The sequence below is a fragment of the Acipenser ruthenus genome, chromosome 7 (genome assembly GCF_902713425.1).
Source record: "Acipenser ruthenus chromosome 7, fAciRut3.2 maternal haplotype, whole genome shotgun sequence".
Taxonomy (NCBI): domain Eukaryota; kingdom Metazoa; phylum Chordata; class Actinopteri; order Acipenseriformes; family Acipenseridae; genus Acipenser; species Acipenser ruthenus.
Window position 1 is genome coordinate 66,990,728 of NC_081195.1, and position 22,292 is coordinate 67,013,019.

Consider the following 22,292-nt stretch of genomic DNA (forward strand, 5'->3'; position numbering starts at 1 on the left):
TATCTATCTATATATATATATATATATATATTGTAATAAATCTGTAGAGTAGGCCTATACACAAATCAAATGAATAACTGTAGCACTTTCTTTTTACTTCAGCCTACCAGTAACACACAGTAAATCATGCTGCTGCACTTTACACAGTACTGGACAATGTGAAAATATTAAAGATATATATGTGTGTGTTTAATTAAAACTACCGATATATGACTTTAGCACTTTTTTTTACAGAAATTATATATATATATATATATATATATATATATATATATATATATATATATATACACACACATTTTTTAAATTTATATAGAAAATTTGATAGTGTACTTTACTGCAGTTGTTAATTTCTTTTTTTTTTTTTGTAGTCCTTTCCTTCAGTTTTATACATCCAGATTTGAGTTTCTTTTTAGTTGGAGGTTCCACAGGTTAGGCAGGTTTCATTTCTGACGGTTTAAAATCGTATAATTATAACAGGCTTTATCATGAAAGTATTGGCACATTTGTATAATGTATGTCGAGATCAGCCAATAGCTTTCGGCTTTACAAAGCCCTGGGGAGGACGGAAGCCAAAGGGAGTGAGAAGAGGCATAACTAAAGGAACAGGAGGCAAACAGGAAAAGAGGAAAAAAAAGGGGGAGATCTGAAGAGTTTAACAGCACTGCATGCATACAGTTTAGTTTAGTTGAATGAAAACAAAATGTTTCTAGTCCTAAAGGCTGCTTGAGTAGGATAGCTGGCACAGAAATAGTACATGTATTCATATTTCCAATTTTATTTCTGTATGTGTGTGTGGGTCCCCCTCTGGCATCGGGGCCCCGTGTGCTTGCTCCAGTTGCCTGGGTACGGACGCAGGCCTTGGCTATTTTGCTATTTGCTTAGTTGCTGTGACGTGATAGATCTTGTAAACCAAGCACTTTTACTGGTTTTACTTTTAGGTTCCCAGAACACATCTTAAACACTTGAACAGAATTATTAGTAAAATGCGCCTCTCTCTTTTGCAACACAATGTACACAAAAGCTGTTCTCGTTAATTTTGAATTTCAACAAATGCAATTCATCGCAACAGCTTGGGAGAGGCTGTTGCTATGACGTTTTTATAGGCAGAACAATTTTAAAACATTAATGTCAGGCTAGTCACTGCACTTTCGATGTCCTGAAGCATGAACACTTTCCTTTAAGCCTCTTAACTTCTCACAGAAACCGCCATTTGGGAACCCCCCTAGCGATGCGGTAGTCATTGCACCCCCTCCCCCAAATGGGCTACCTAGTCATGTTGATGAGGCAAAATACTTAGATCCTTAAGAACCGACTTGACAAAGTTTTGAGATCAATCGGTTACTAATCCCCTGGATGAGTGTAGATGGGCCCAGTGGCCTTCTCTCGTTCGTAAATGTTCTAATGTAGTATACAGGAATGGGATCATGTTTTCTAAAAGTTCAATATTCCAATAATGAATTAACAGGTATGCTGATGAAATATACTGCACTGTTTAATAGCCATCACGGTCAAAATTATATATTTTTAAATACACTGCAAAAGTTTTGGGTCAACTGCTTTAACACTCATTTTCATGTAATATAGAAAAACTAAGCAATTAACCAGGTCTCACCTCATTATTGGTATCCAGAACATATGGTGGAGTTTGCTAGTGCACATCCTAATGACACAGGAGTGTGTTGAGTCAAACAGCAAAGTAATGTAACCCAAAGTACAAAATGAAAGCAATGTACTTTACAGTATCACGATTTAATAACATGTGCCGACATGGTTTCTCACATGGCACAGAACACTGTAAAGAAACAGCACGGCTGCACACAAACTAGTACTACAACAGGTACTATATGATGTTCAAGACATTCAAAAGAAAATAAATTGAACCTATCTTAAATGTGGACTTTAAAAGAACAAGAACTCTTGAAACCTTTTTTTAGAAGAATTAGTAATAAGAATCACATTGGAAAGGGTGAAGTAAACTGTAGCAGGTTTTATTTCACTACGGTGGCAGTCGCAGGGAAGAGGACTTCAAGACAATTTAATCAGATTAGGGAGGTGCACAGAACAGAGACCTTTCAAGTGTGTGCACACTCCATGCAATAAATCAATTTCGTCAATGAGGAATTCAAGAGGTGCATATTTGTGGATGGGTGGTGGTTAAAACTCTATACTGAAGCAACAGAACTCAGATCAATTGCAAACATCCTAAAAAGGTAAAATATATGCTACATTCTTGCATTGCCTTCCAAAACAATGCTTCCCAATTTCAAAACCGCACATCAGTTTAACTGTATGAAGAAGCACACAACCCCCCTACTCCCAACCACATTGTTTAAGCATTAGCAAACTGTAATGTTAGCATTTGGTGTTGACAGAGGTATGTCTAGAGTGTGAAGCATATTCACTCTTCTACAATTACAAAAAATAAAACGGCACACTGCTGTATGGATTTAAAATGATGGGTTTTCTGAGCTAACAAATTTCATGTATATTAAAGTTTAAATATTTAAACGTGTTTATTCTCAAAGTTTAAACAAACATTCAGGAAATTAAACTGAATCTAAATCAACCCTACTTAAAAACTGCATGTCGTCCAATGGATGATGAAGGTAACAACAACAAAAGAAATTCTTAGAGATGTCTGTGGCTGCCCAGTAAACTGAGAAAGAGATTCTGTTTTGCATGGACATCATCTATATTGTACCCACTTGTTTCTGGTGTAGAGTAGTTATGTTTCAGTGACAGAAACCATTACACCAAAGCCCTGGCACACAACAGTCTTCTCTTAATGCTGGCATTTAAAGCTTATAATTCACACTTTAAAATGTCACTGTTACCCTCAACATTCTGCATTTAGGAGTGCAACAAATAACAATTTCAATGTTAGAAAGACACATTCTAAATGGTCAGAGACTGGTGGTAGTAGACATGTATTGATTCAAGTGTACTTGCGGTTATAATACAAGCTATACACTGGGATTCTAGCTCATGCAAAAAAAAAAATAATAATAATGTATTGCCAGGGTACAGCACAATAGATAGCTCTCCATTCACCTTAAGAAATGACATGGAGATATTACTTGCATTTTTACCAACTGTGCCACACCACTTTAATGTAACATCTTACAAAAGCAGGTTCTTTTTGCTGCCAGTTTGTATCCGGGCAACTGGGACAAAGAAAGATTAGGTAGAAGTGGTAACATTTCAATTGTACAAAACACAATTGTATGTGAACAGCATGGAAACTCAAAGGAATGGGAAAAAATGGTCATGAACTTACACAAGGTTTAAATCCTACCCTTACCCCCAAATTTAGTCAAAAAGCATATCAGATGCTACTCATACACAATAACTCCACAAATCACCCATCAGCGACTTAAAGCGGACCGTGATTTTATTTTTTTCGCTACCAAATAGCGCTGTGTGGAAGTGCCCTCTGCACTCTGCAGCTTCCTGGATTAAACACTAGAAGAAAAGCAAAAAAACAAACATACCATTTTGTTGAAAGTAAAAGTGGAACAGTGATAAGCTCTGAATCTTACCAGTGTTTTCTTTTTAATGTTTGTTTTGTTTGTTGTGGTTTCATTTTAAACTGTAATTTCAGTGCAATGCATGGAATAATAAAAGGGTCCTTGGACAGAAGCAGACATTTTAACTGGTGTCCATGCACTCCATGTTAGCAGAGGAGGAGTCCTTCTGGATGCTCTCGAAGATGGCTGCCAGCTCGGGGTTGGAGCTGATCTGAGACTGGAACTCGCTCATTAGTGGACTCTTCTCCGCTTCGGGAATGGTCAGGAGTGCTGCTACTGCCCGCATGGCTGACCTCTTCAGCTCATCCTGCTTCTCAAACTCCTGCTTCACAGAGTTGGCCTTCACCTGCAAACACAGGGAATTGCAATGTGAATGTGAAGAACTCTGCATGAGGAGTTCACTCACATCTTTAAAACAGGGAGATGTCATCTTCTGCAGTGCGGGCAGTCAAGTTCTGGCTGCTCAAACTGTGCACAATTATTTTATATATTTGGGGATTTGAAATAGATATATAGTTGTACAAAAAGAGAAACTGACCGATAATTTTAAACAAAAGTTTCAAAAAAGATAAATGTTTATCAATGTAAATTATAGGTTTGTCCTGCTTTACTAGTCACAGCCATATTCAGAGACAAGTGTTGTTTTTGAATATGGTCATGTTTCTCTTTAGTATAATGTTGTGATAGTAACAATAATAAAAGCCCATACTACATCTTGCAAGTAGATTTTGTAATATATTTCCATGTTTTCTTTCTCTTGAACTCTTTGAAATAGTCCCGCACACAAGCATGTGTACTTACTTCATGTGCCCAATACAGAAGTGCATGCCTACCTTAGTTGTGCATGTAGCTCGCAATGGTTCCACTAGCCTGTCCAATCTCTGCAGAACCGCACTGGGACACAGTGAAGATAGTCTAGCTAGCATCAAGAAAGTCAGCATCTGCATAAGGAAGAGCACTTAAAATCACAATGGCACAATGTCCACCCCTTGGCAATAAGACAATTTGTACTAGGGATGGGTCAGTGTAGTTGAATACATGACAATAAACTATTCAAGTAACATATTACATATTCAAGTACACTACAAAAAAGTCTTATATATTAGCTACTAGTAGCAAACACGTCTTTTTCTAAACGCCGACGCTTGATAAGTGTTAAGTCAGTCTTAAACCCCAAGTCAGACGACGTTATTTGCATATTAAAACGTAAGGACCCTAATTACGCAATGCTTAGAACAGCTAAATTCTACAGTAAACGTATTCTATTTGAAATTTTATTGCCTTGTTTTCAACTAAAAGTGAACAGATCCCTGCTTGAGTTCCCCTGTAATGACGGCACACAGCAGCTTCTGCAGCTGTTGCTAGGCAGTCCTGAAAAAACACTTCCGGGAGCACAGCACCTGCAAACCTTTAATGTGTAAACTGAAATACAATAATGTATACAGCAAGTCCTAAAAGAAGGAATCCAAACTTGGGTAATTTGACCATGATGAATATAAAGACATACTACATGTTAAAACGGAACAATGCCCAATAAGAAAAAGCAAGTTATTATTTAAACTGTGGACTGCAGTTCAATGTAAAACATCTACTGATGGCGTTCTGTGAATGGATAGTAACGTTAACATTGCTCTGACCATTAATAGTATAACTAGGTATGTTCCTTGCTTTGAATTATTAAAACAGGTTATTGAATAAACAAAGTAACTTGACTTAGATTCATCTGATGTCAGTGCTTAATGGCTAGTTGTAAATGGTAGTAATGCTAAACTATTGTAAAGTATTTTCTATTGTTTTGGCCAGGTTACAATATTTGCACTATTTAGATTATTTAATGAAAGTTATTTGTTAGAATTAAACAGATGTAAAATATTTAGGTTCCTATGTGCCAAGTCTTATTCTGAATACAGCAAAAAACAATTGTTTTGTACTGCACAGCATTATGCTACTGTAGCTTTAACTGGAAGAGATATGCGCTGTGAATGCATCCTGGTACGAGTGTATTTTAATTCAGTAAACAAACGGAAAAACCTGTAAATCTCATCTTGGACATTGTTTGTACACTTCGTGAACCTAGCTGGATCCTCCTAAGAGTGAACTTAAACTTTACTGGCTTATACTGTTTGCTGTCTGCTTGTACTACATATAATTAGCCTTTTATTCTTGGGAGCATAAAAGCAGAGACTGCAGTTTGGTTAATCGAATACACCGAAATGTGTTCCCTGTGTATTCAAATAGGAAACTGTTTGAAATTCCTATCCCTAATAATTACACAAAATGCATCGTCATCTACACTAAATTATAAAAACAGCAGCTGAAAATCAGACATACCGATTGGGAGGATAACACTAACCCTTTCATGAATGGCAACCTCATATGGGGACAGATTAAAAAATAAAAAAATAAAACACTTCTAGTCTTCATATAGGGACACATGGAAAACGCAAATGCATGATGACCTCATAGGAGGGTGCCATTTTTTCCCACCATATAAAGCAGCGTTACCTTGATATCATAATGGTCCTTTAATCCATCTTCAACGTGGTTAAGGAATTCGAAGATGTCCAATCTATCTAAACAGCTATCCAGAAGTGTGTACATGCACTCAAAGGCTGCCTTTCGGATATCCAAGCCATCGTCCACTGTGTGTTTAAATGGTCCCATTTCCACCTTGGGGGGGGGGGGGGGGGGGGGAGAAAAAAAAAAAAAAACACACACAAACACCACGTTCAATTGTAAATTAGAGATTTAAACAGGCTGGCATTTTAAACAATGACTATGTACGTGTGGGGTTGTGTGCACGTACCTCTCTGATCAGCTCCTTTCTGACTTTTGTTTCATTGTAGAGATGAGGGAGAACTGTGTCTAAGAGGTCCCTTATAAGAGAAGGTTTATTGTGTGCTGCAGAATTGAACGTGACAAGAGTCACTCTCCTTACGTTGAGGTCCGGGTCTTCCAAAGTCTTTAGGAAATCGCCTATTAAAATGTAGAAATAAAGAAAGAAAGAAAGAAAGAAAGAAATAAATAAATAAATAAATAAATAAATAAAATATTGCAGATTTATAACAGTCATTTTGAGGGTCATTTGAACCGCAAGGAATGTTTGATAAAGCAATTATAAATCTACCTTGACTAAATAAATATACAACAAACATCTTTATGCATGTTTCAGTTAACCTTTCACTTTATTTTACATAAATTACAGCACACACTCAAAAAAAGCTGTATGACATCAAATCTTGAGCTATACATTTCAAAGGGGGGGGGGGGGGGGGGGGCGGTTGAGTGGCAGGCACATAACGATTCAATCTGACTGCAAACATAGCAAGGAATGATTACTGGTATAGCCCAGGAATGTGCTTACTGTTTTAACTCCTGTGATGTCTAGCATCTAATAAAATCATGAACAACGGTTTTACTTTGAATTATTAAAAATTGTAAGTCATTTCATGACACAAAATATATATATTTTTCCAGATTTGAAATTCTATTAATATTAGTATTATTACCTATGCAATTCTTTAGAAGAGGATCAATTATCTGCGGGTGATCGGAAATTGTAAACTTCACCGCAGTTACCACTGAGCTACGTGCATATGAAGAACCTGTGGAGAGGAATAGGAGCAGTTTAGTCAAGGTTAAATAGCATTTTTCTGATTATACGTGAAACAGTACTTAATTGTATTTCTTGCTGCAGACGGGGAGATTTATGTTTAAAAAGGTACAAATGTATGCATTAAATGTTTACCCTGTCTCGATTTAACCACAAGACCTCTACCATAAAACTTCTATTCTAAAAAAGATCAAATAAAAAACAGGCAAACCCTTTTAGCAGCATTCTGCACACTGCTACATACCTTTTTACACTACAGCAACGCCAGCGTTGTGGTATTAATACAATGAAAAGACTGTCCTCATACATTAATAAAATAATAATGCAGCAAGAATCATGACAGCTACAGTACTGGCTCTTTATTGCAGAGACATCCGAAGACTGACGGAACACACCTGACAGCAGGTATCCCTTGAGTCGTGGCAGCAGTGTCTCGGGGTCTATCAAGGTGAGCTTGCCCAGGCATTCCGCCACCACATTCCTGGTCCCTTCTTCCGTGCACTCGCAGTGCTTCAGCAGTAAAGTCCACACACTCTCCACATAGGGCTTGAGGCCGGCCACCGAGGCGGAGCCGATGATCTCCTTCAGGGAATGGAGGAGCAGGTACTGTCGTTTGGGCTGGCTGGAGATCTCCTGCAGGACAAAAGGCAGGTACTCCGGCAGGTTGCCTACGCTGATGCTGCCCAGCGCGTAGGAGGCTGCCGACTTGACCTCTTCGCTGGTGGATGAGAACGCGTCCAGGATGACTGACTTCAGTTCGGGTTGGCCGCTCAAGTCGATGTGGTGCCCCACCTCCCCCAGGGATAGCAGAGCCAGGAGGCGGATGGAATCAGTGGACCTCGAGTTCTTCACATCTTGGATGAACTGCCCAACCACAGCTGGTCCCTCTTTGGGGCACGCTCGCGTGAGTGCCGCCACGCATTTGGCAATGGAATAGTAAGACTGCTTGTGGGTAAGCGCTGTACTCTGTGCGTACACTGGTCCCGTCAACATGCGCAACAGGTCCATGTAACCTAGACTGGCTGTGTGAGTCGCCACCAGAGCCTGGAAAAACTCGAGCATGGCGCCAAGGGCACCCCCCTGCAGCAGCGGCGACCGCACCAGTGCAATCAGTTCAGTGAGGATAGAGCCACTGATCTTGGAGAGAGAGGCCGGGTGCACTTTGGCCAGGGTGGTGAGGAAACTGATGGCCATCTGAGATACGTGCATGTCGCTCTCGCTGATCAGTGGCGGAAGCTCCACCAGAACGGCGTCGATCATGGCGGGAGTCACGCTGTCGCTGTAATTCTTCATCAGGATATCCAGGCCGGCCAGGGTGCTCAGCTTCAGCGCCCGCTGGTTCTTCCTGAGGAAGGAGGCCAGGATAGGCACCCCCTCCCCAAGGATAGGCCTCAAGTCTATCTTGAGGGGAGAGCCGGCAATGAGCGTCAAAGACTTGACCGTGGTGAGCCTGGTGATCTCGTTCTTCAGCCGCTCCAGGAATATCTGCAGGGTGCTGGGAAGGTCACTGCCAAGACTGTCTCCCAGATTGCAGATGATCTGGCCCATGCAGGATATCGCCCTCTCCTTCACCTCCTGGTCAATATCTGCCGCCTTGAGCCTCTTGATGGTGCAAGAGAAGAGATCTTTAATGTATGGTGTTGCGTCAAAAGCAGATGTCTTGGGGTACAGCGGGCGTATGACTTTCACAAGCTGTTGCGTGACCAGCAGGGCCTCGGATGTGATTTTATAGAAAGGGTCCCCAACACAGGCCACTACTGGAGGTACTAGAGCCTGCACGTGAGGGTGGAAGACTTGAGGGGTGTGGTTACACAGAATGACATACAGACAGGAGAGAGCATCTATCTTCAGGTTTGATGAGCTGGATTTATCATTGAGCGAGAAAATGATGCCTGTGAAGAAAACAGAATAGCAGCTTTAAATGTATTTCCCTCCATCTTAATTTCTTAAGTACCCAATAGTAAACTAATAAAATGTCTTTATTTAACACAGGAAGCAAGACACAAACAGCTTTTTTATAGCAGTTAAATATTCCCAGAGAACATGCTGCCATTGAGATTATGCAATCATGGAGTATGGAAGTATTAATAAACATATCAGCTGCCACTGGCATGTGCTTTTTCTAACCAGAAACTAGACTGACAGTATTTTGAGGCTGGAGTTTACTGCTTGGTCATTGGTAGCTGTAGACTTAGCTTCACTGCCCTGTTGCCACATGCATATATAGAATCTATTTTTTTGTAAACATGTAAACCACCTACAGTAAGCTGAATATCATTAGAGAGTACTCATTTCAATATAATTTTAATCTTAAGTAGCAGAGTAGCCTTACTTCAGAGCAGGGTAGTGAAGCTAACACTGCAGGCTCCCAATGCCAAACCTGCAGTCCACTCCAGCCTCCACTACTGTCAATCTTGCACCTTTCATGAGGAGTCGAGTCAACCCTGCGCTTGCAGTGCATACCTGGAACGAGAACAGGAATGTGCTGTGTGAGCGCCCCAGGTAACACGTTCACCAGCTCCGTCAGCATGTTGAAGCAACACTGCCGAGTCTTCACGCTCTTCTCCTTCATCTGCTTGTGAAGGGCTTTCACAATGTTAGGAACCTATTGATAGACAGAGGATTAAGTTATTTCTCAGACGACACTCACGTACTGCATGTACTCAAAACCAAGCTTGGAATATGCACACAAACACACACACACCATTGCCAGGTAGTTTTTACTAACAGACAGCATAGTTTTAGTGAACAATGAAATAGGGCTATGAAACACTCAAAAGACTATGAGACAATAAATATTCCTGTTTCAGGAATGGAATAGACAGATTGTGAATCACTACATGTATCAGTGTTGAGTGCAAAATAAACAAACATAGTGCAAGGTTTCAGACGCTCATGCGACCTTCCGCAGTGCTCAACACTAAACCTAGCCTAGAACATCTCCTGTGCTGCAGTTATCCCAAATAAATCCTCACGGGTATTTTTATACGAGATGTGGTGTTTGTGTTGTTTAAATACAGTGAGATGCACCTGACTCTGTAGCATTGTCAGCGGGGTCTCCCCTTGCTCCATGGCGTCAGGATCACACAGCCAGCTCTGTGCTGGTCGAGTCTGTTTAAGCAGAGACAGGTACGCGTGAAACACATCCGCTTTGACGTTCTCCTCCCGCTCCTTAAACCTGCCGATCAGTGCAGGGGAGACAGTCTTGTAGAACTCGGGTAACATCTCGTGTCGAGTGCTGACCACCGCGTCCAGGCACTTGGCAGCAGCGCGCCGCACCTTCCAGCTCATGTCGTCATCGTCGCTGTACTCATCATCACTTCCTATTGAAGCAAGAGAAAAGGAATCATACAGGGTGTAACAGATGAAGTAAAGCAATGCAGGTATATTTCTCTTATAAATTTAGAAGGAATATTTTGTGGATAATGATCAGAACTTTTTTCTCATTTTATCACAGCGCACTGAAACACTGTGGCTGAAAGACGAGGATGCGAACTGCAACACAAATCCCAAATCAGACCGCAAGATCAGAAATGCAACGGGGTCAAATAAATGAACATGTGCCAGCTGCACATCTGAGGAATGCAAAGCAAGACATCTTCATACAATGTTGCAGCAAAGCCACTTCTCATCCATTTTTGTAATGGTCGTGTTGGCTCTAGGGCAATCCGAAGCTGGGTACAAACTATTCAGTTTAAACATAAAAGGCAGTTCAGTGTGACAAAATTCAAGGTGGTTTCCTATTCGCTGTAAAGCTAACGAAAACAACTGGACAAAAGGACCAATCCGTGAAAAACGTTCTCGGCTTCAGAAGTGCAAATTCAATCTATCCTTGGTGAGTGTGGAAAGGCAGCAACACATCTTAAATTTTTTGTTCCAGATATTGGTGAAAATCTTTGGAATGTGGAGAGGGTGAGACTTAGCCAGAACACTTGGGATAGCACCCATGTTCTAAAAAGTGCAATGGTGTCTTAAGGACTACTATTGAATGGCACTCTCCTAAATGCGTATGCTGGAGCTTTAATATTTCTCTATGATTAATGCCTCTTCTTGGAGAACCTAGCGCTCATTTAAGGCCTTCTATATCCAATTACTCTAAACCAACTGTAATAGGATGAAATACAGAAGCAGCAATTTTCTATCACCTATAAATTGTACAAAACTAGAACCAACACATCAAGTGATTTAAGTCTCGTAAACACTTCTAGTTTTGTAACATGAACAATATTTGCGTTCTTAAAATGACAAACTGGAGTCACGCAGTTAGTGAATAGTCAGGACACCACTCAGGGTTCAGTGATTTCATTTTAAGTGCCAAACCCTGTGTACCTTGATAATCTTCATCTCCTCCATCTGCATCCATAGCATTCTCATCTTCATCCTCATCGTCATAGTTGTAATTGGGGTCATAGGTCAGGTACTTTAGACAGATAGCAATAACAGTGGAAACATGGGGATAGACTTCTTTTGGGCACCTGGAAAGGAAGAAAGTAAGAGTTCACCTTTAAAAGGTGTAATAAATTGTAATAAATCAAAAACACAAGTTATTTATTTATTTATTTATTTTTTGTTTCAAGTGCCCCCCCCCCACCCAGATTAATTTTGGATTCTACATCACTGTTTTACATACAGACTGTCCATACCTCCTTACGAAAGATTCAAAGGCTTGGATGCAGTATTCCCTTAACTCATCATCATCTATGTTACAGAATTTAACCACCAGGGGAATGATCTTCTCCAAATATTCACCTAAATTTAAAAAAGAAGAAAAGAAAAAAAATTCTCTTTTGCTTCCAACAGCAACAAACCATTTTACAGATGACATTAAGCTGTTAATTCACAGAGTGACACAATGGCAAGGAGAGAAAGAGTGTGTGTATTAAGGGCATGCTACGCTGCAGCTTTAAGCAAAGTGTACAGCTGTCCCTCGTGTGCTCAGTGTTGCTTACCGATTCTATGGCCTGCTTGTCTGCTGATTGCAGCGATGCACTGTATGTAGGTCCTGGTGGTTGACATGGACTCGTTTTTGGACAGCTCTGCGAGCAGGTGCTCGATAAGGTCCACAAACACTAGATTCCCGCAGCTCATGACAAGGTGGCCCAGAGCGATGATTGTTCTTTTCCTCACAGCCAGCCTTGGGCTAGTCAGCTGTGGAAGTAGGCAGCTCAGAATTGATGGGTGGAAATTAACCAGAAGGCCCCCTTGCCTAGTGCAAAACAGCAATAAGACAGAGACGTGTGTCATTTTAATGGACTGAAACATGACTTAGTCACGTACAGTTTATTTCAATCATTACTAAAAAAGGAAGTCGTTAATTTTAGCCATGTGCAGTCCAGACAGTTCTGATGTGAAGCAGCACTCCTGGATTTGAGCATTGGACAAGATCATTCTCTTAAGCATTTATTAAAACGGAACGACAGAGCATTCATCTTCAAACCTCAAACCTCACAAAATAAAACATTACATTCTTAGATCAACAGCTGAACAGAATTTTTCATGTAAATTTGATGCCAAAATACAGGGATTGAAACTTATCACTTATCTTCACTTACCGAGATATGTCTCTTTAGGACATCACACACACATTATATATATTTTTATATATAAGATTTCTAAAACTGCTTTATACAGTATAGCACCTTGGTCACATTTTCCTCATCAAAAATAACTCACTTTGCATGCATTTCCTCCAGACTCACACATCTACATATCCTGCTATGCATAAGAAAATCGCCTACATACTTAGGCATTGAAATAAAGAATACCCCCCCAACAAAAATACAACAAATCTAAAATTATAAAACAAAACATGCAAAAAAAAAAAAAAAAAAAAAGGCTCCCCACCTGCACAGCATATCTGCCATTATGTCTAAGGCCTCTAACTGAACAGAGACATCTTCTTGCTTGGCTATGGCACTTGTAAGACGTCCTGTAATCTTTTTACAAACACTGGCAGCTAGAGCAGAGCCTAGAAAGAAAAATAATTGGTTATAAAGAAACAGAGAATTGTTAAACCGAATGTTTACTGTGTGTAGATGTTTCTTTCAACACTGAAGACATGTATCCTGGTATTGAAAAGCAGATCTAATGTACATCTTAATCTATGTTTATTTTTCAGTATAACACACAAACTATGTAATTAGTTAACCCAAGGCAGTCTTTCTATAGGGTAACTTAGTGCTGAAAAAGTTAAATATAATTTATCTCTTGCTTTACTTGACCTGTGACCACTTTCAAAATTAAAAAGTTTGTTACATATATACATACAGTACTGTGCAAAAGTTTTAGGCAGGTGTGAAAAAATGCTGTAAAGTAAGAATGCTTTCAAAAATAGACATGTAAATGGATTATATTTATCAATTAACTAAATGCAAAGTGCGTGAACAGAAGAAAAATCTAAATCAAATCCATATTTGATGTGACCACCCTTTGCCTTCAAAACAGCATCAATTCTTCTAGGTACACTTGCACAAAGTCAGGGATTTTGTAGGCATATAGTCAGGTGTATGATTAAACAATTATACCAAACAGGTGCTAATGATCATCAATTCAATAAGTAGGTTGAAACACAATCATTAACTGAAACAGAAACAGCTGTGTAGGAGGAATAAAACTGGGTGAGGAACAGCCAAACTCAGCTAACAAGGTGAGGTTGCTGAAGACAGTTTACTGTCAAAAGTCATACACCATGGCAAGACTGAGCACAGCAACAAGACACAAGGTAGTTATACTGCATCAGCAAGGTCTCTCCCAGGCAGAAATTTCAAGGCAGACAGGGGTTTCCAGATGTGCTGTCCAAGCTCTTTTGAAGAAGCACAAAGAAACGGGCAACGTTGAGGACCGTAGACGCAGTGGTCGGCCAAGGAAACTTACTGCAGTAGATGAAAGACACATCATGCTTACTTCCCTTCGCAATCGGAAGATGTCCAGCAGTGCCATCAGCTCAGAATTGGCAGAAAACAGTGGGACCCTGGTACACCCGTCTACTGTCCGGAGAAGTCTGGTCAGAAGTGGCCTTCATGGAAGACTTGCGGCCAAAAAGCCATACCTCTGACATGGAAACAAGGCCAAGCGACTCAACTATGCGCGAAAACACAGGAACTGGGGTGCAGAAAAATGGCAGCAGGTGCTCTGGACTGATGAGTCAAAATTTGAAATATTTGGCTGTAGCAGAAGGCAGTTTGTTCGCCGAAGGGCTGGAGAGCGGTACACGAATGAGTGTCTGCAGGCAACAGTGAAGCATGGTGGAGGTTCCTTGCAAGTTTGGGGTTGCATTTCTGCAAATGGAGTTGGGGATTTGGTCAGAAGTAATGGTCTCCTCAATGCTGAGAAGTACAGGCAGACACTTATCCATCATGCAATACGATCAGGGAGGCATCTGATTGGCCCCAAATTTATTCTGCAGCATGACAACGACCCCAAACATACAGCGAAAGTCATTAAGAACTATCTTCAGCGTAAAGAAGAACAAGGAGTCCTGGAAGTGATGGTATGGCCCCCACACAGCCCTGATCTCAACATCATCGAGTCTGTCTGGGATTACATGAAGAGAGAGAAGCAACTGAGGCTGCCTAACTCCACAGAAGAACTGTGGTTAGTTCTCCAAGATGTTTGGGCCAACCTACCTGTAGAGTTCCTTCAAAAACTGTGTGCAAGTGTACCTAGAAGAATTGATGCTGTTTTGAAGGCAAAGGGTGGTCACACCAAATATTGATTTGATGTAGATTTTTCTTCTGTTCACTCACTTTGCATTTTGTTAATTGATAAATATAAACTATTAACATGTCTATTTTTGAAAGCATTCTTACTTTACAGCATTTTTTCACACCTGCCTAAAACTCTTGCACAGTACTGTACATAACAAAGTCAGAGATGAAAGTGAGGTGTAAAAAAAAAAAAAAAACCCTGAAAACTGTCAGGAATCTGGGATCTGCGGCCGTGTTGGAATTTTTGCTCAAGAACCCAAACTGAATGAATTTAAGATTCAGATTACACAGAATGTATCACAAATAAGTGAACTTTAACTGCTGGTTTCACAAACAGCATGTGCCAAGCAAAATTAGGTAAATGTTTTTTTTTTTTGGTTTCTTTTTCAGGGCAGTAAAATAGGGTCTGTGAAATTTGATGCAAGTATTCAGTCAAATAAAGTTGAGGTAAAATATATATTTAAATTTCAAGTGAAATCTATTTTTTCTTAAATAAATGCTGCACAGCATGTCTTAATGTTCTTGTTCGTTTGGATCTCAAATGCAACTTGTTTACATCAGAAAGTCACTCCCTTGTAATTGTAAAAGGTCAAAAAAGAACTATGTACACTTGCAATTATTCTTGTTAATTTCTATTTTGGTGGCACCTTCCTTTCCCTTTGTTTGACAACAAACAACATTATTATTATTATTATTATTATTATTATTATTATTATTATTATTAATAATAATAATAATAATAATAATAATAATAATAATAATAATAATAATAATAATAATAATGCCTAAACATAGAACCTACAAAAGAAGACACACAAAATAGTTTCAGTGCGGCACACACAAGGCAAGAGCTCTTAAACTTGAGCTAATCATCCACTCATTTGGGCCTATTTGCAACACTAAGCATTTAATACTGTAAATGTTTATTTTAAGCACAAAGTTGACATTTTCTGCTTCATTTTATGTTACCATGGAAAAGAAATGTAAGAAAATAGTGCTAATAAAAACAAAACACTAATTGCTTGTCATGTAAGTTTAATAAATAAAAAAAAGTTTAAACTTAAGAGTCCGTGTACAACTTAATGATCACCATGTTTTTCTCCATCAACATCAGGTCACAAAGAAAAAGCTGTAGTTACTGCGACGAGTACTTATTACGTCTACATGTTTTCTGCAGAGAACATGGCTTTCCAACGCCTTGTATCCTCTTTCATAATCAGGGGTTCACATAAATGGTACGTCGCAGGTACACATGTGGACCAATAAAAACAAATGCTGATTTAGTTATTGTTGTATAATACGCAAGCGTACCGTCAGTATATTTTAAACAGAAAAGCATTTCTAAAAGGCAGTGACAATGCTCACGGTTTATGGATTATTCCAGGAGAGTAGGGGTTTACAGGGTTTGTCAACAACATTCGTGATCAACCCCGCTCGCTCACTCCACAAGTGAAACAGAAAATATGTATGTATCTTAATTTTTTGCCAGCACCTTCTTTCCGTTCCATTATTATCGCCATTTTCTGCAATGTTAACTGTAGAACTGCACCATAACTGTTTAATTCACAGTACTTGTTTGTAGACCAATGAAATAGCAACTTGCCAAGACAGCCGTCTGCAAGCACCAATGCAACGGGGTACGTAATGTAAAAACAACTGCCTTATATTTTATATCGATCGATTTATATAATAATTTAGTGGTGTTACACTGCAAACACTTTACACTAACTGTCAAATGTGATAATAGCTTAAAAAAAATAAAAAATATGGAATTTCCGCAGATTAGCTGAGATTTCGCCAATTAGCGGAGATTTTTCATCGATGAAAAGTGTCATTCCCCCACCCCACTGTCTCATTTGAAAGAGAAGAAAAAATACAAGTCCTGTAGCATCCAACTAGCAGAATCAATTACTGAAAGAAAAAAGAAGTCAACTGGGATGGCCAGGTACATCAGAGGAGTTCCTCTACCATGCTAACTAAATCTACAGTATGGCTCACAGAATAAACAGAAACAGCCAGGTTTAATACAACTGACTTTAAAACAGGGAAAGAAAAAGCAATGCTTCTTACAAAGCAAGTACTAGCAGTGTTGTAGAATTGGAGTTATTCTATTAAAGCAGTCCTTACCACTGGAAGCTGGAGGAAGTTCTCCAATCACTGTTTTTAAGCCGATGCTGGAGATATCTCTCAGCTGTTCCTTGTCTGACAGCATGTTTGTACACAGTGTATCTACAATAGTCTCCACTTGATACTCCTTCACTTTACTGACCAGTGGTCCGAGACTGAAAACGAAAAAAAGAAAACCACAATGTGTATTTAAAAAAAATACTATTAGCAATATGCAATACTGTTGCATGTTGCGTTAAACGTCAGAATACTCAGATCTCTCAAGCACTATTATGTTGTGTTTGCTTTGTTTAAAAGAACTGCACATGTAACTAATCACTGCTTACCACTTGACAGCCAAGTTCTGCACCTCTCCATTCTTATCCTCAAGTAGCTTCAGGATCATCTTGACCACCTTGCGCTCACTGTCATCATCCAACTTGATGGAATCTTTCTGAAGTTCGGACATCAAATCATTGGTGGCCATGAACCTGTTGAGAATCATAAAGGGAGATTCTTTTAAGATGACAACCCCAATAGAACTTTCATGGGAAAAACATCCTATATTTTTTTAGTTGTGTAGTAATGTCCTCCATGCACAACCATCCTGTTCAAACACACGCACAAGCATAGAGAATAATAATAACAGCAATAATAAAGTCATCTGTGATATTCATTACGAGCATCTTTGTATCTCAGCTCAAAGTTATGCTGTTTTTCTCCCAAAGAACCAGTGCTAAAGCCAGGTTGCCTATAGCCAAGTTTCAACTACGTGCTTCAGAGAAAAGCTGCACAGAAGCATCAAATGACTCTTTTCTTTGAAGGGTATATTGTATCCTATTAATTGACAAATACTTAGAGCTTTACAGAAATGTTATTTTGCAAGCCAGTTGTAGGAAGAATCGGGTTATTATGTCCAATTTAAGAATCCAATGTTAATATGTGCGATGGGTTTTGAATTTAATTAGCACTTAATGTGAAATTGGTGTTTTTAATTATCACTTAACTCATCAATTAACTTTTCCTTTCTTCAGTGGTGACGATCCAGGTTAATGTAGTTACTTTGAGTCCTTTATACAACATTTAGCCTAGGTCTTCCGAGTTCATTGAATCATTGGGGTGTTTTAGCTTGGTCTTACTTGCTAGAGAGCTGATGTTCCAGTTTTTCTCCTCTGCTCTCTCTTCCTCTGTCTGACTAGCTATCTCCTTAAAAAAACAGACTGCTCTGTTGTTCATTACATACCTACAGACACATATCAGCGCCTCTTTTATCATTAACATATCAGGTTGTAACAATCTTGTGAATTCTAAGGAGTTACCCTAGCTAACTAGAGGGCCATGCTACTGTGGCCAGTCTGCTTCTAAAATCACCTTCTCGTTACAATTTAGGGGGTGCTTGTTTAACCCTTTGATTACTCTTATGGTCCTACACAGTCATGAGCCAAAAAAGTATTATTGACGCTTCTCCTTTGGAAGAATACTGTATTTTGGCAGTTAATTAAGAGCATCCTGTCGACCTCATACTGTAAAGGTAAATTCAGATTTCAGACTCCAGGGTATGTTTTAATTCAGCAAGTAAGTTAAAGGCATACATTTATATCATCACACCATAATGCATTACCTGTTCAATATAATATTAAGTAGGATACAGTAGTCTCCGTGTATAGGAACACCTTTTAAGAACACTTCACCAAAGGGAACATCCTTGTGGTGAAACAGGTTTTCCCCCCCATTGTAAATGCTCTGGCTAAAAGGAACTTCACTTAAAGAACATTTCTGGCACCGATAACGATTCGTTCACAACTGATACAGTACTGTTTTGTATATTGATAACTCGTCATCAAAACTTAAATTAAAATTGGTTTATTCAATCTTTTTAAATGTGACTTATCACGGGTGTCATTTATCATTGCCTCGTTTTGTATTCTGATTTTTACGAGTGCACCTCATCACTACAAAATGGCATGTAAACAAAACTTCTTGCTACAAAAAGTTGGAAATTGTTCGAGCTCTTGAAAAAAATCCTGAATCAGACACAAATTGTCAAGCAATTTGGTGTTTTCCGTTTTGGTGAGTTGCTTCAATAATTGTGTATATTTCTTGAATATTACTCCTGTACATGTATTCATAATTAATCTATAGCTGCTGCTGCATTTTTTAATGTGTGTAGCGGTGCTGTGTTAATTTAGTTTGACAGTTTATGAACTTTAGTTTGTCTGTTACTTTAGTAATATAGTTTATTAACATTAACTTGCCTATTCCTTTTCTCTTTTTTTTTTAATATATAAATTTAGTCGTTGCCAATTATTTTTTATTATTTTCTCCCCAATTTGAAATGGCCAATTATTTTTATGCTCAGCTCACTGCTACCACCCCTGCGCTGACTCAGGAGGGCGAAGATGAACACACGCTGTCCTCCGAAGCGTGTGCCGTCAGCCGACTGCTTTTTTTTTTTTTACACTGCGGACTCACCATGCAGCCACCCAAGAGCTACAGCGTCGGAGGACAACACAGCTCTCAGGTAGCTTACAGGCAAGCCCGCAGGTGCCCGGCAGGACTACAGGGGTTGCTGGTGCGGGGTGAGCCGAGGACACCCTGGCCGACCTAACCCTCCCTCCCCCGGGGCTGGGCTTGGTCGTTGAGCGCCACCCCCTGGAAGCTCCCGTCCTCGGTTGGCAAAGGAATAGCCTGGACTCGAACTCGCGACGTCCAGACTATAGAGCGCATCCTGCACTCCACGTGGAGCACCTTTACTGGATGCGCCACTCGGGAGCCCCCCTTATTCTGTTAATTTTATATGTTGATGCACGTGCGTCACAACAAGTAATACATATTTATTTATTGATTCATTGCGTCTGGTGGTTAACTCCGCCTTAGAGAACACTTTGGCTAAGAGAACACTTTGCTTGCTTCCCAAAGGGTGTTCTCTTAACTTAAGACTACAGTATTGACATGTAAGAAAATAAATAGTACAACAATATTTCCATGGGGACAAAAATTACAGCTGAACACAGTCGTCATTTTTAAACTACCTCACTGCAGAAATACAGAACATTTTATACACTTAACTAAAAAAACGTTTCCCTCTTATTGAAAGTGAAGACACAAATAATTCTGTGCTCAGATATTTGAAACTCTTAGCTTCTGAAATAAAGATACTGCGACTGCTTTTCCTGTATCATAAGTCTCTCAAGGAAGGCACTAAAAAACACTTAGTCTTATTTATAAGACTTTCAGGATTTCTAAATTTATCACAAATGCGAGTTTAGTAGTTATGGATGATTTGCCTATATTAAGCAGTTAAAGCACCTGACTTCTCTTTGCACCTGGAGTCCTGTACCAAAAGATCTGTTTAGAAATGTGGTGTCCTTTACTTGTTTTTAAACATGAATAGGCCTAGACAAGGCAGAGAGGTAGACATGTTGACACAACACAAAAAAAGCATGTTTATTTGCAAGTTCAAGTAGTGTAGATACTATAGTTTACCTGATTCTAAATGACCAAAACAGGAAAAGATTGGTCCTTTTAAAGATTTGCCATTCAGTGTCAATATTTAAAAACAGGTCCTTTCAAAACAAATATTACAGCACAGAAAGTCAGTCATAAAGCACACGTTACATGAACTGTGTGTAAAAATCGAACTAGTGTATGTTTATGATTTGGCACTATAAAAAAACCATAATGGCTATGTTTCTACAATGCTTAATTATTATAACCACGTGTGTTCACATTTTCTTTTATGGCAAAGCTCATTACATTGTATAAACTCTGTTGGCAGAATTAAACCCCACTGATGATCACAATCGAGAGCTCCTATTAAATATGCAATACTTATTACATTACTGTACTAGAGGTATGTCATAGTGCAGAATGTATTCTAATGATATTAAGCACCCATCCCACCAGTACAAACCATAATACAAGTAATGTGGCTTTCCTCTCTCACTATCCAAAAAAGTAAATGATTATACGTCAAACGTGGTTCGTCAGTTTAGTAAAATCGTTAAAAAAAATAATACATACTACTAGTTTTATTTCTGTGTTTTACCCTTTGTACACCATGTAGCTAGATGTTATTGTTGATACCTTGAAGCTCAAGTTCAATTCACAACTTTGCCACATATACATGCAAGATGTTTTTTTGGGTTATATTTTACCCATCAAATTAGAACTAATACGACAGTGACAGGAGTATGGTTCATAATAATATACACGTAATGGCAGGGCAGCCATGATGACCATGACAGTGAAACCGGTTATTTTCATTTCTAAATAACAATAACAATAATAATAGAGAAAACATAGCAGTAGATTTGGGCCGCAGGGGAGAATGTTAAATAACATTTACAAAAATAATTTAAGAATTGTAATGTTGTTTTTTTAAAAAAAGCAAAAAAATAAAAAAATAAAAAAACATAAAACAGCCATCTAAGGCCTACTAACTCGGGCTTTTTTTTTTTTTCTAGGCTCGAGCGCCTTCAGGATTTTTAAAATAAACATTCAAAGTTGGGGAGCGAATGTAAAATAAAACGACCTACACCAACTGTAAGAACGAGTCTGCTTCTAATGAAACGTTGTTTACCTGAAATCCTTATCGCTAGATGTCATTTTCTCCAAAAGATTAGAGATGTGGTAGGAGGCGCTCGCCATGTTTGCAGTCTTACTGGAGAGTTGCAGTCAGTATTTCTCCGGTAAGTGTTGATGTTGTTGCTCCCCTTTCTCTCTCTCTCTCTCTCTCTAAGTTTATTTTCCTCTCCGCAGTGAAGGGGTGCACGTTTGTTTAGCTACTCTAATGCCTGTGTGCTGATAACAGTATCATTCCCGGTAGTTTGGATGTGTTTGAATGGAGACCCAACTACACTCGTCTCAATGCAGAGGGAGGCAGAACCTGGAAGTACTGCCGCGGCTCTGGGCGTAAAAAGGTCAGAGTTGACCAGTTTTCACTTGGGCGGGACCAACAAACGGAATTACGCGTCTCTAACTTGTTTAGATCTGTGTCAGTCAACAGACTGTCTGAAGGCGTTTCCTGTTTGGTTTTTTTTCACTTTGACGACCCGCTTGGAGGAGGCGGGTATAATTTGTGGGCGCCCAAATATTGTGTTTTTTTTAAGCAAGTTCACACACAAACGGGTCAGCGGTCAGCTTTGGACACTTTGCATTTGAATAGACTGTCAACATTTCATCAATACTTCTCATATTGTACTGTATGTTGCAAACAAACACAGTGACTGCAGTGATACACACAGGCTTCATGCACTAGTTACCTAAAACAAATCCGAAAACACAGATATTAAATATTAGAGTGCCTAAGTTTCTGTCTTGAGTATTGGTGGATCA

General features: G+C 39.2%; 1 protein-coding gene across 1 annotated transcript; it reads right to left on the reverse strand.

The window, feature by feature from the left end:
* Window positions 1-1,975: 1,975 nt before the first annotated feature.
* LOC117415766 (cullin-associated NEDD8-dissociated protein 1-like) lies at window positions 1,976-21,886 on the reverse strand. The gene is made up of 15 exons (XM_034026555.3): window positions 21,538-21,886; window positions 17,303-17,446; window positions 16,977-17,131; window positions 12,988-13,111; window positions 12,093-12,349; window positions 11,787-11,892; window positions 11,473-11,618; window positions 10,174-10,466; window positions 9,607-9,748; window positions 7,539-9,035; window positions 7,040-7,135; window positions 6,337-6,506; window positions 6,036-6,200; window positions 4,364-4,471; window positions 1,976-3,876 (listed from the first exon to the last, which is right to left on the reverse strand). The coding sequence occupies exons 1-15, from the start codon at window positions 21,603-21,605 to the stop codon at window positions 3,652-3,654; spliced, it is 3,696 nt and encodes a 1,231-aa protein (XP_033882446.1). The 5' UTR covers window positions 21,606-21,886; the 3' UTR covers window positions 1,976-3,651.
* Between the last annotated feature and the right edge of the window lie 406 nt (window positions 21,887-22,292).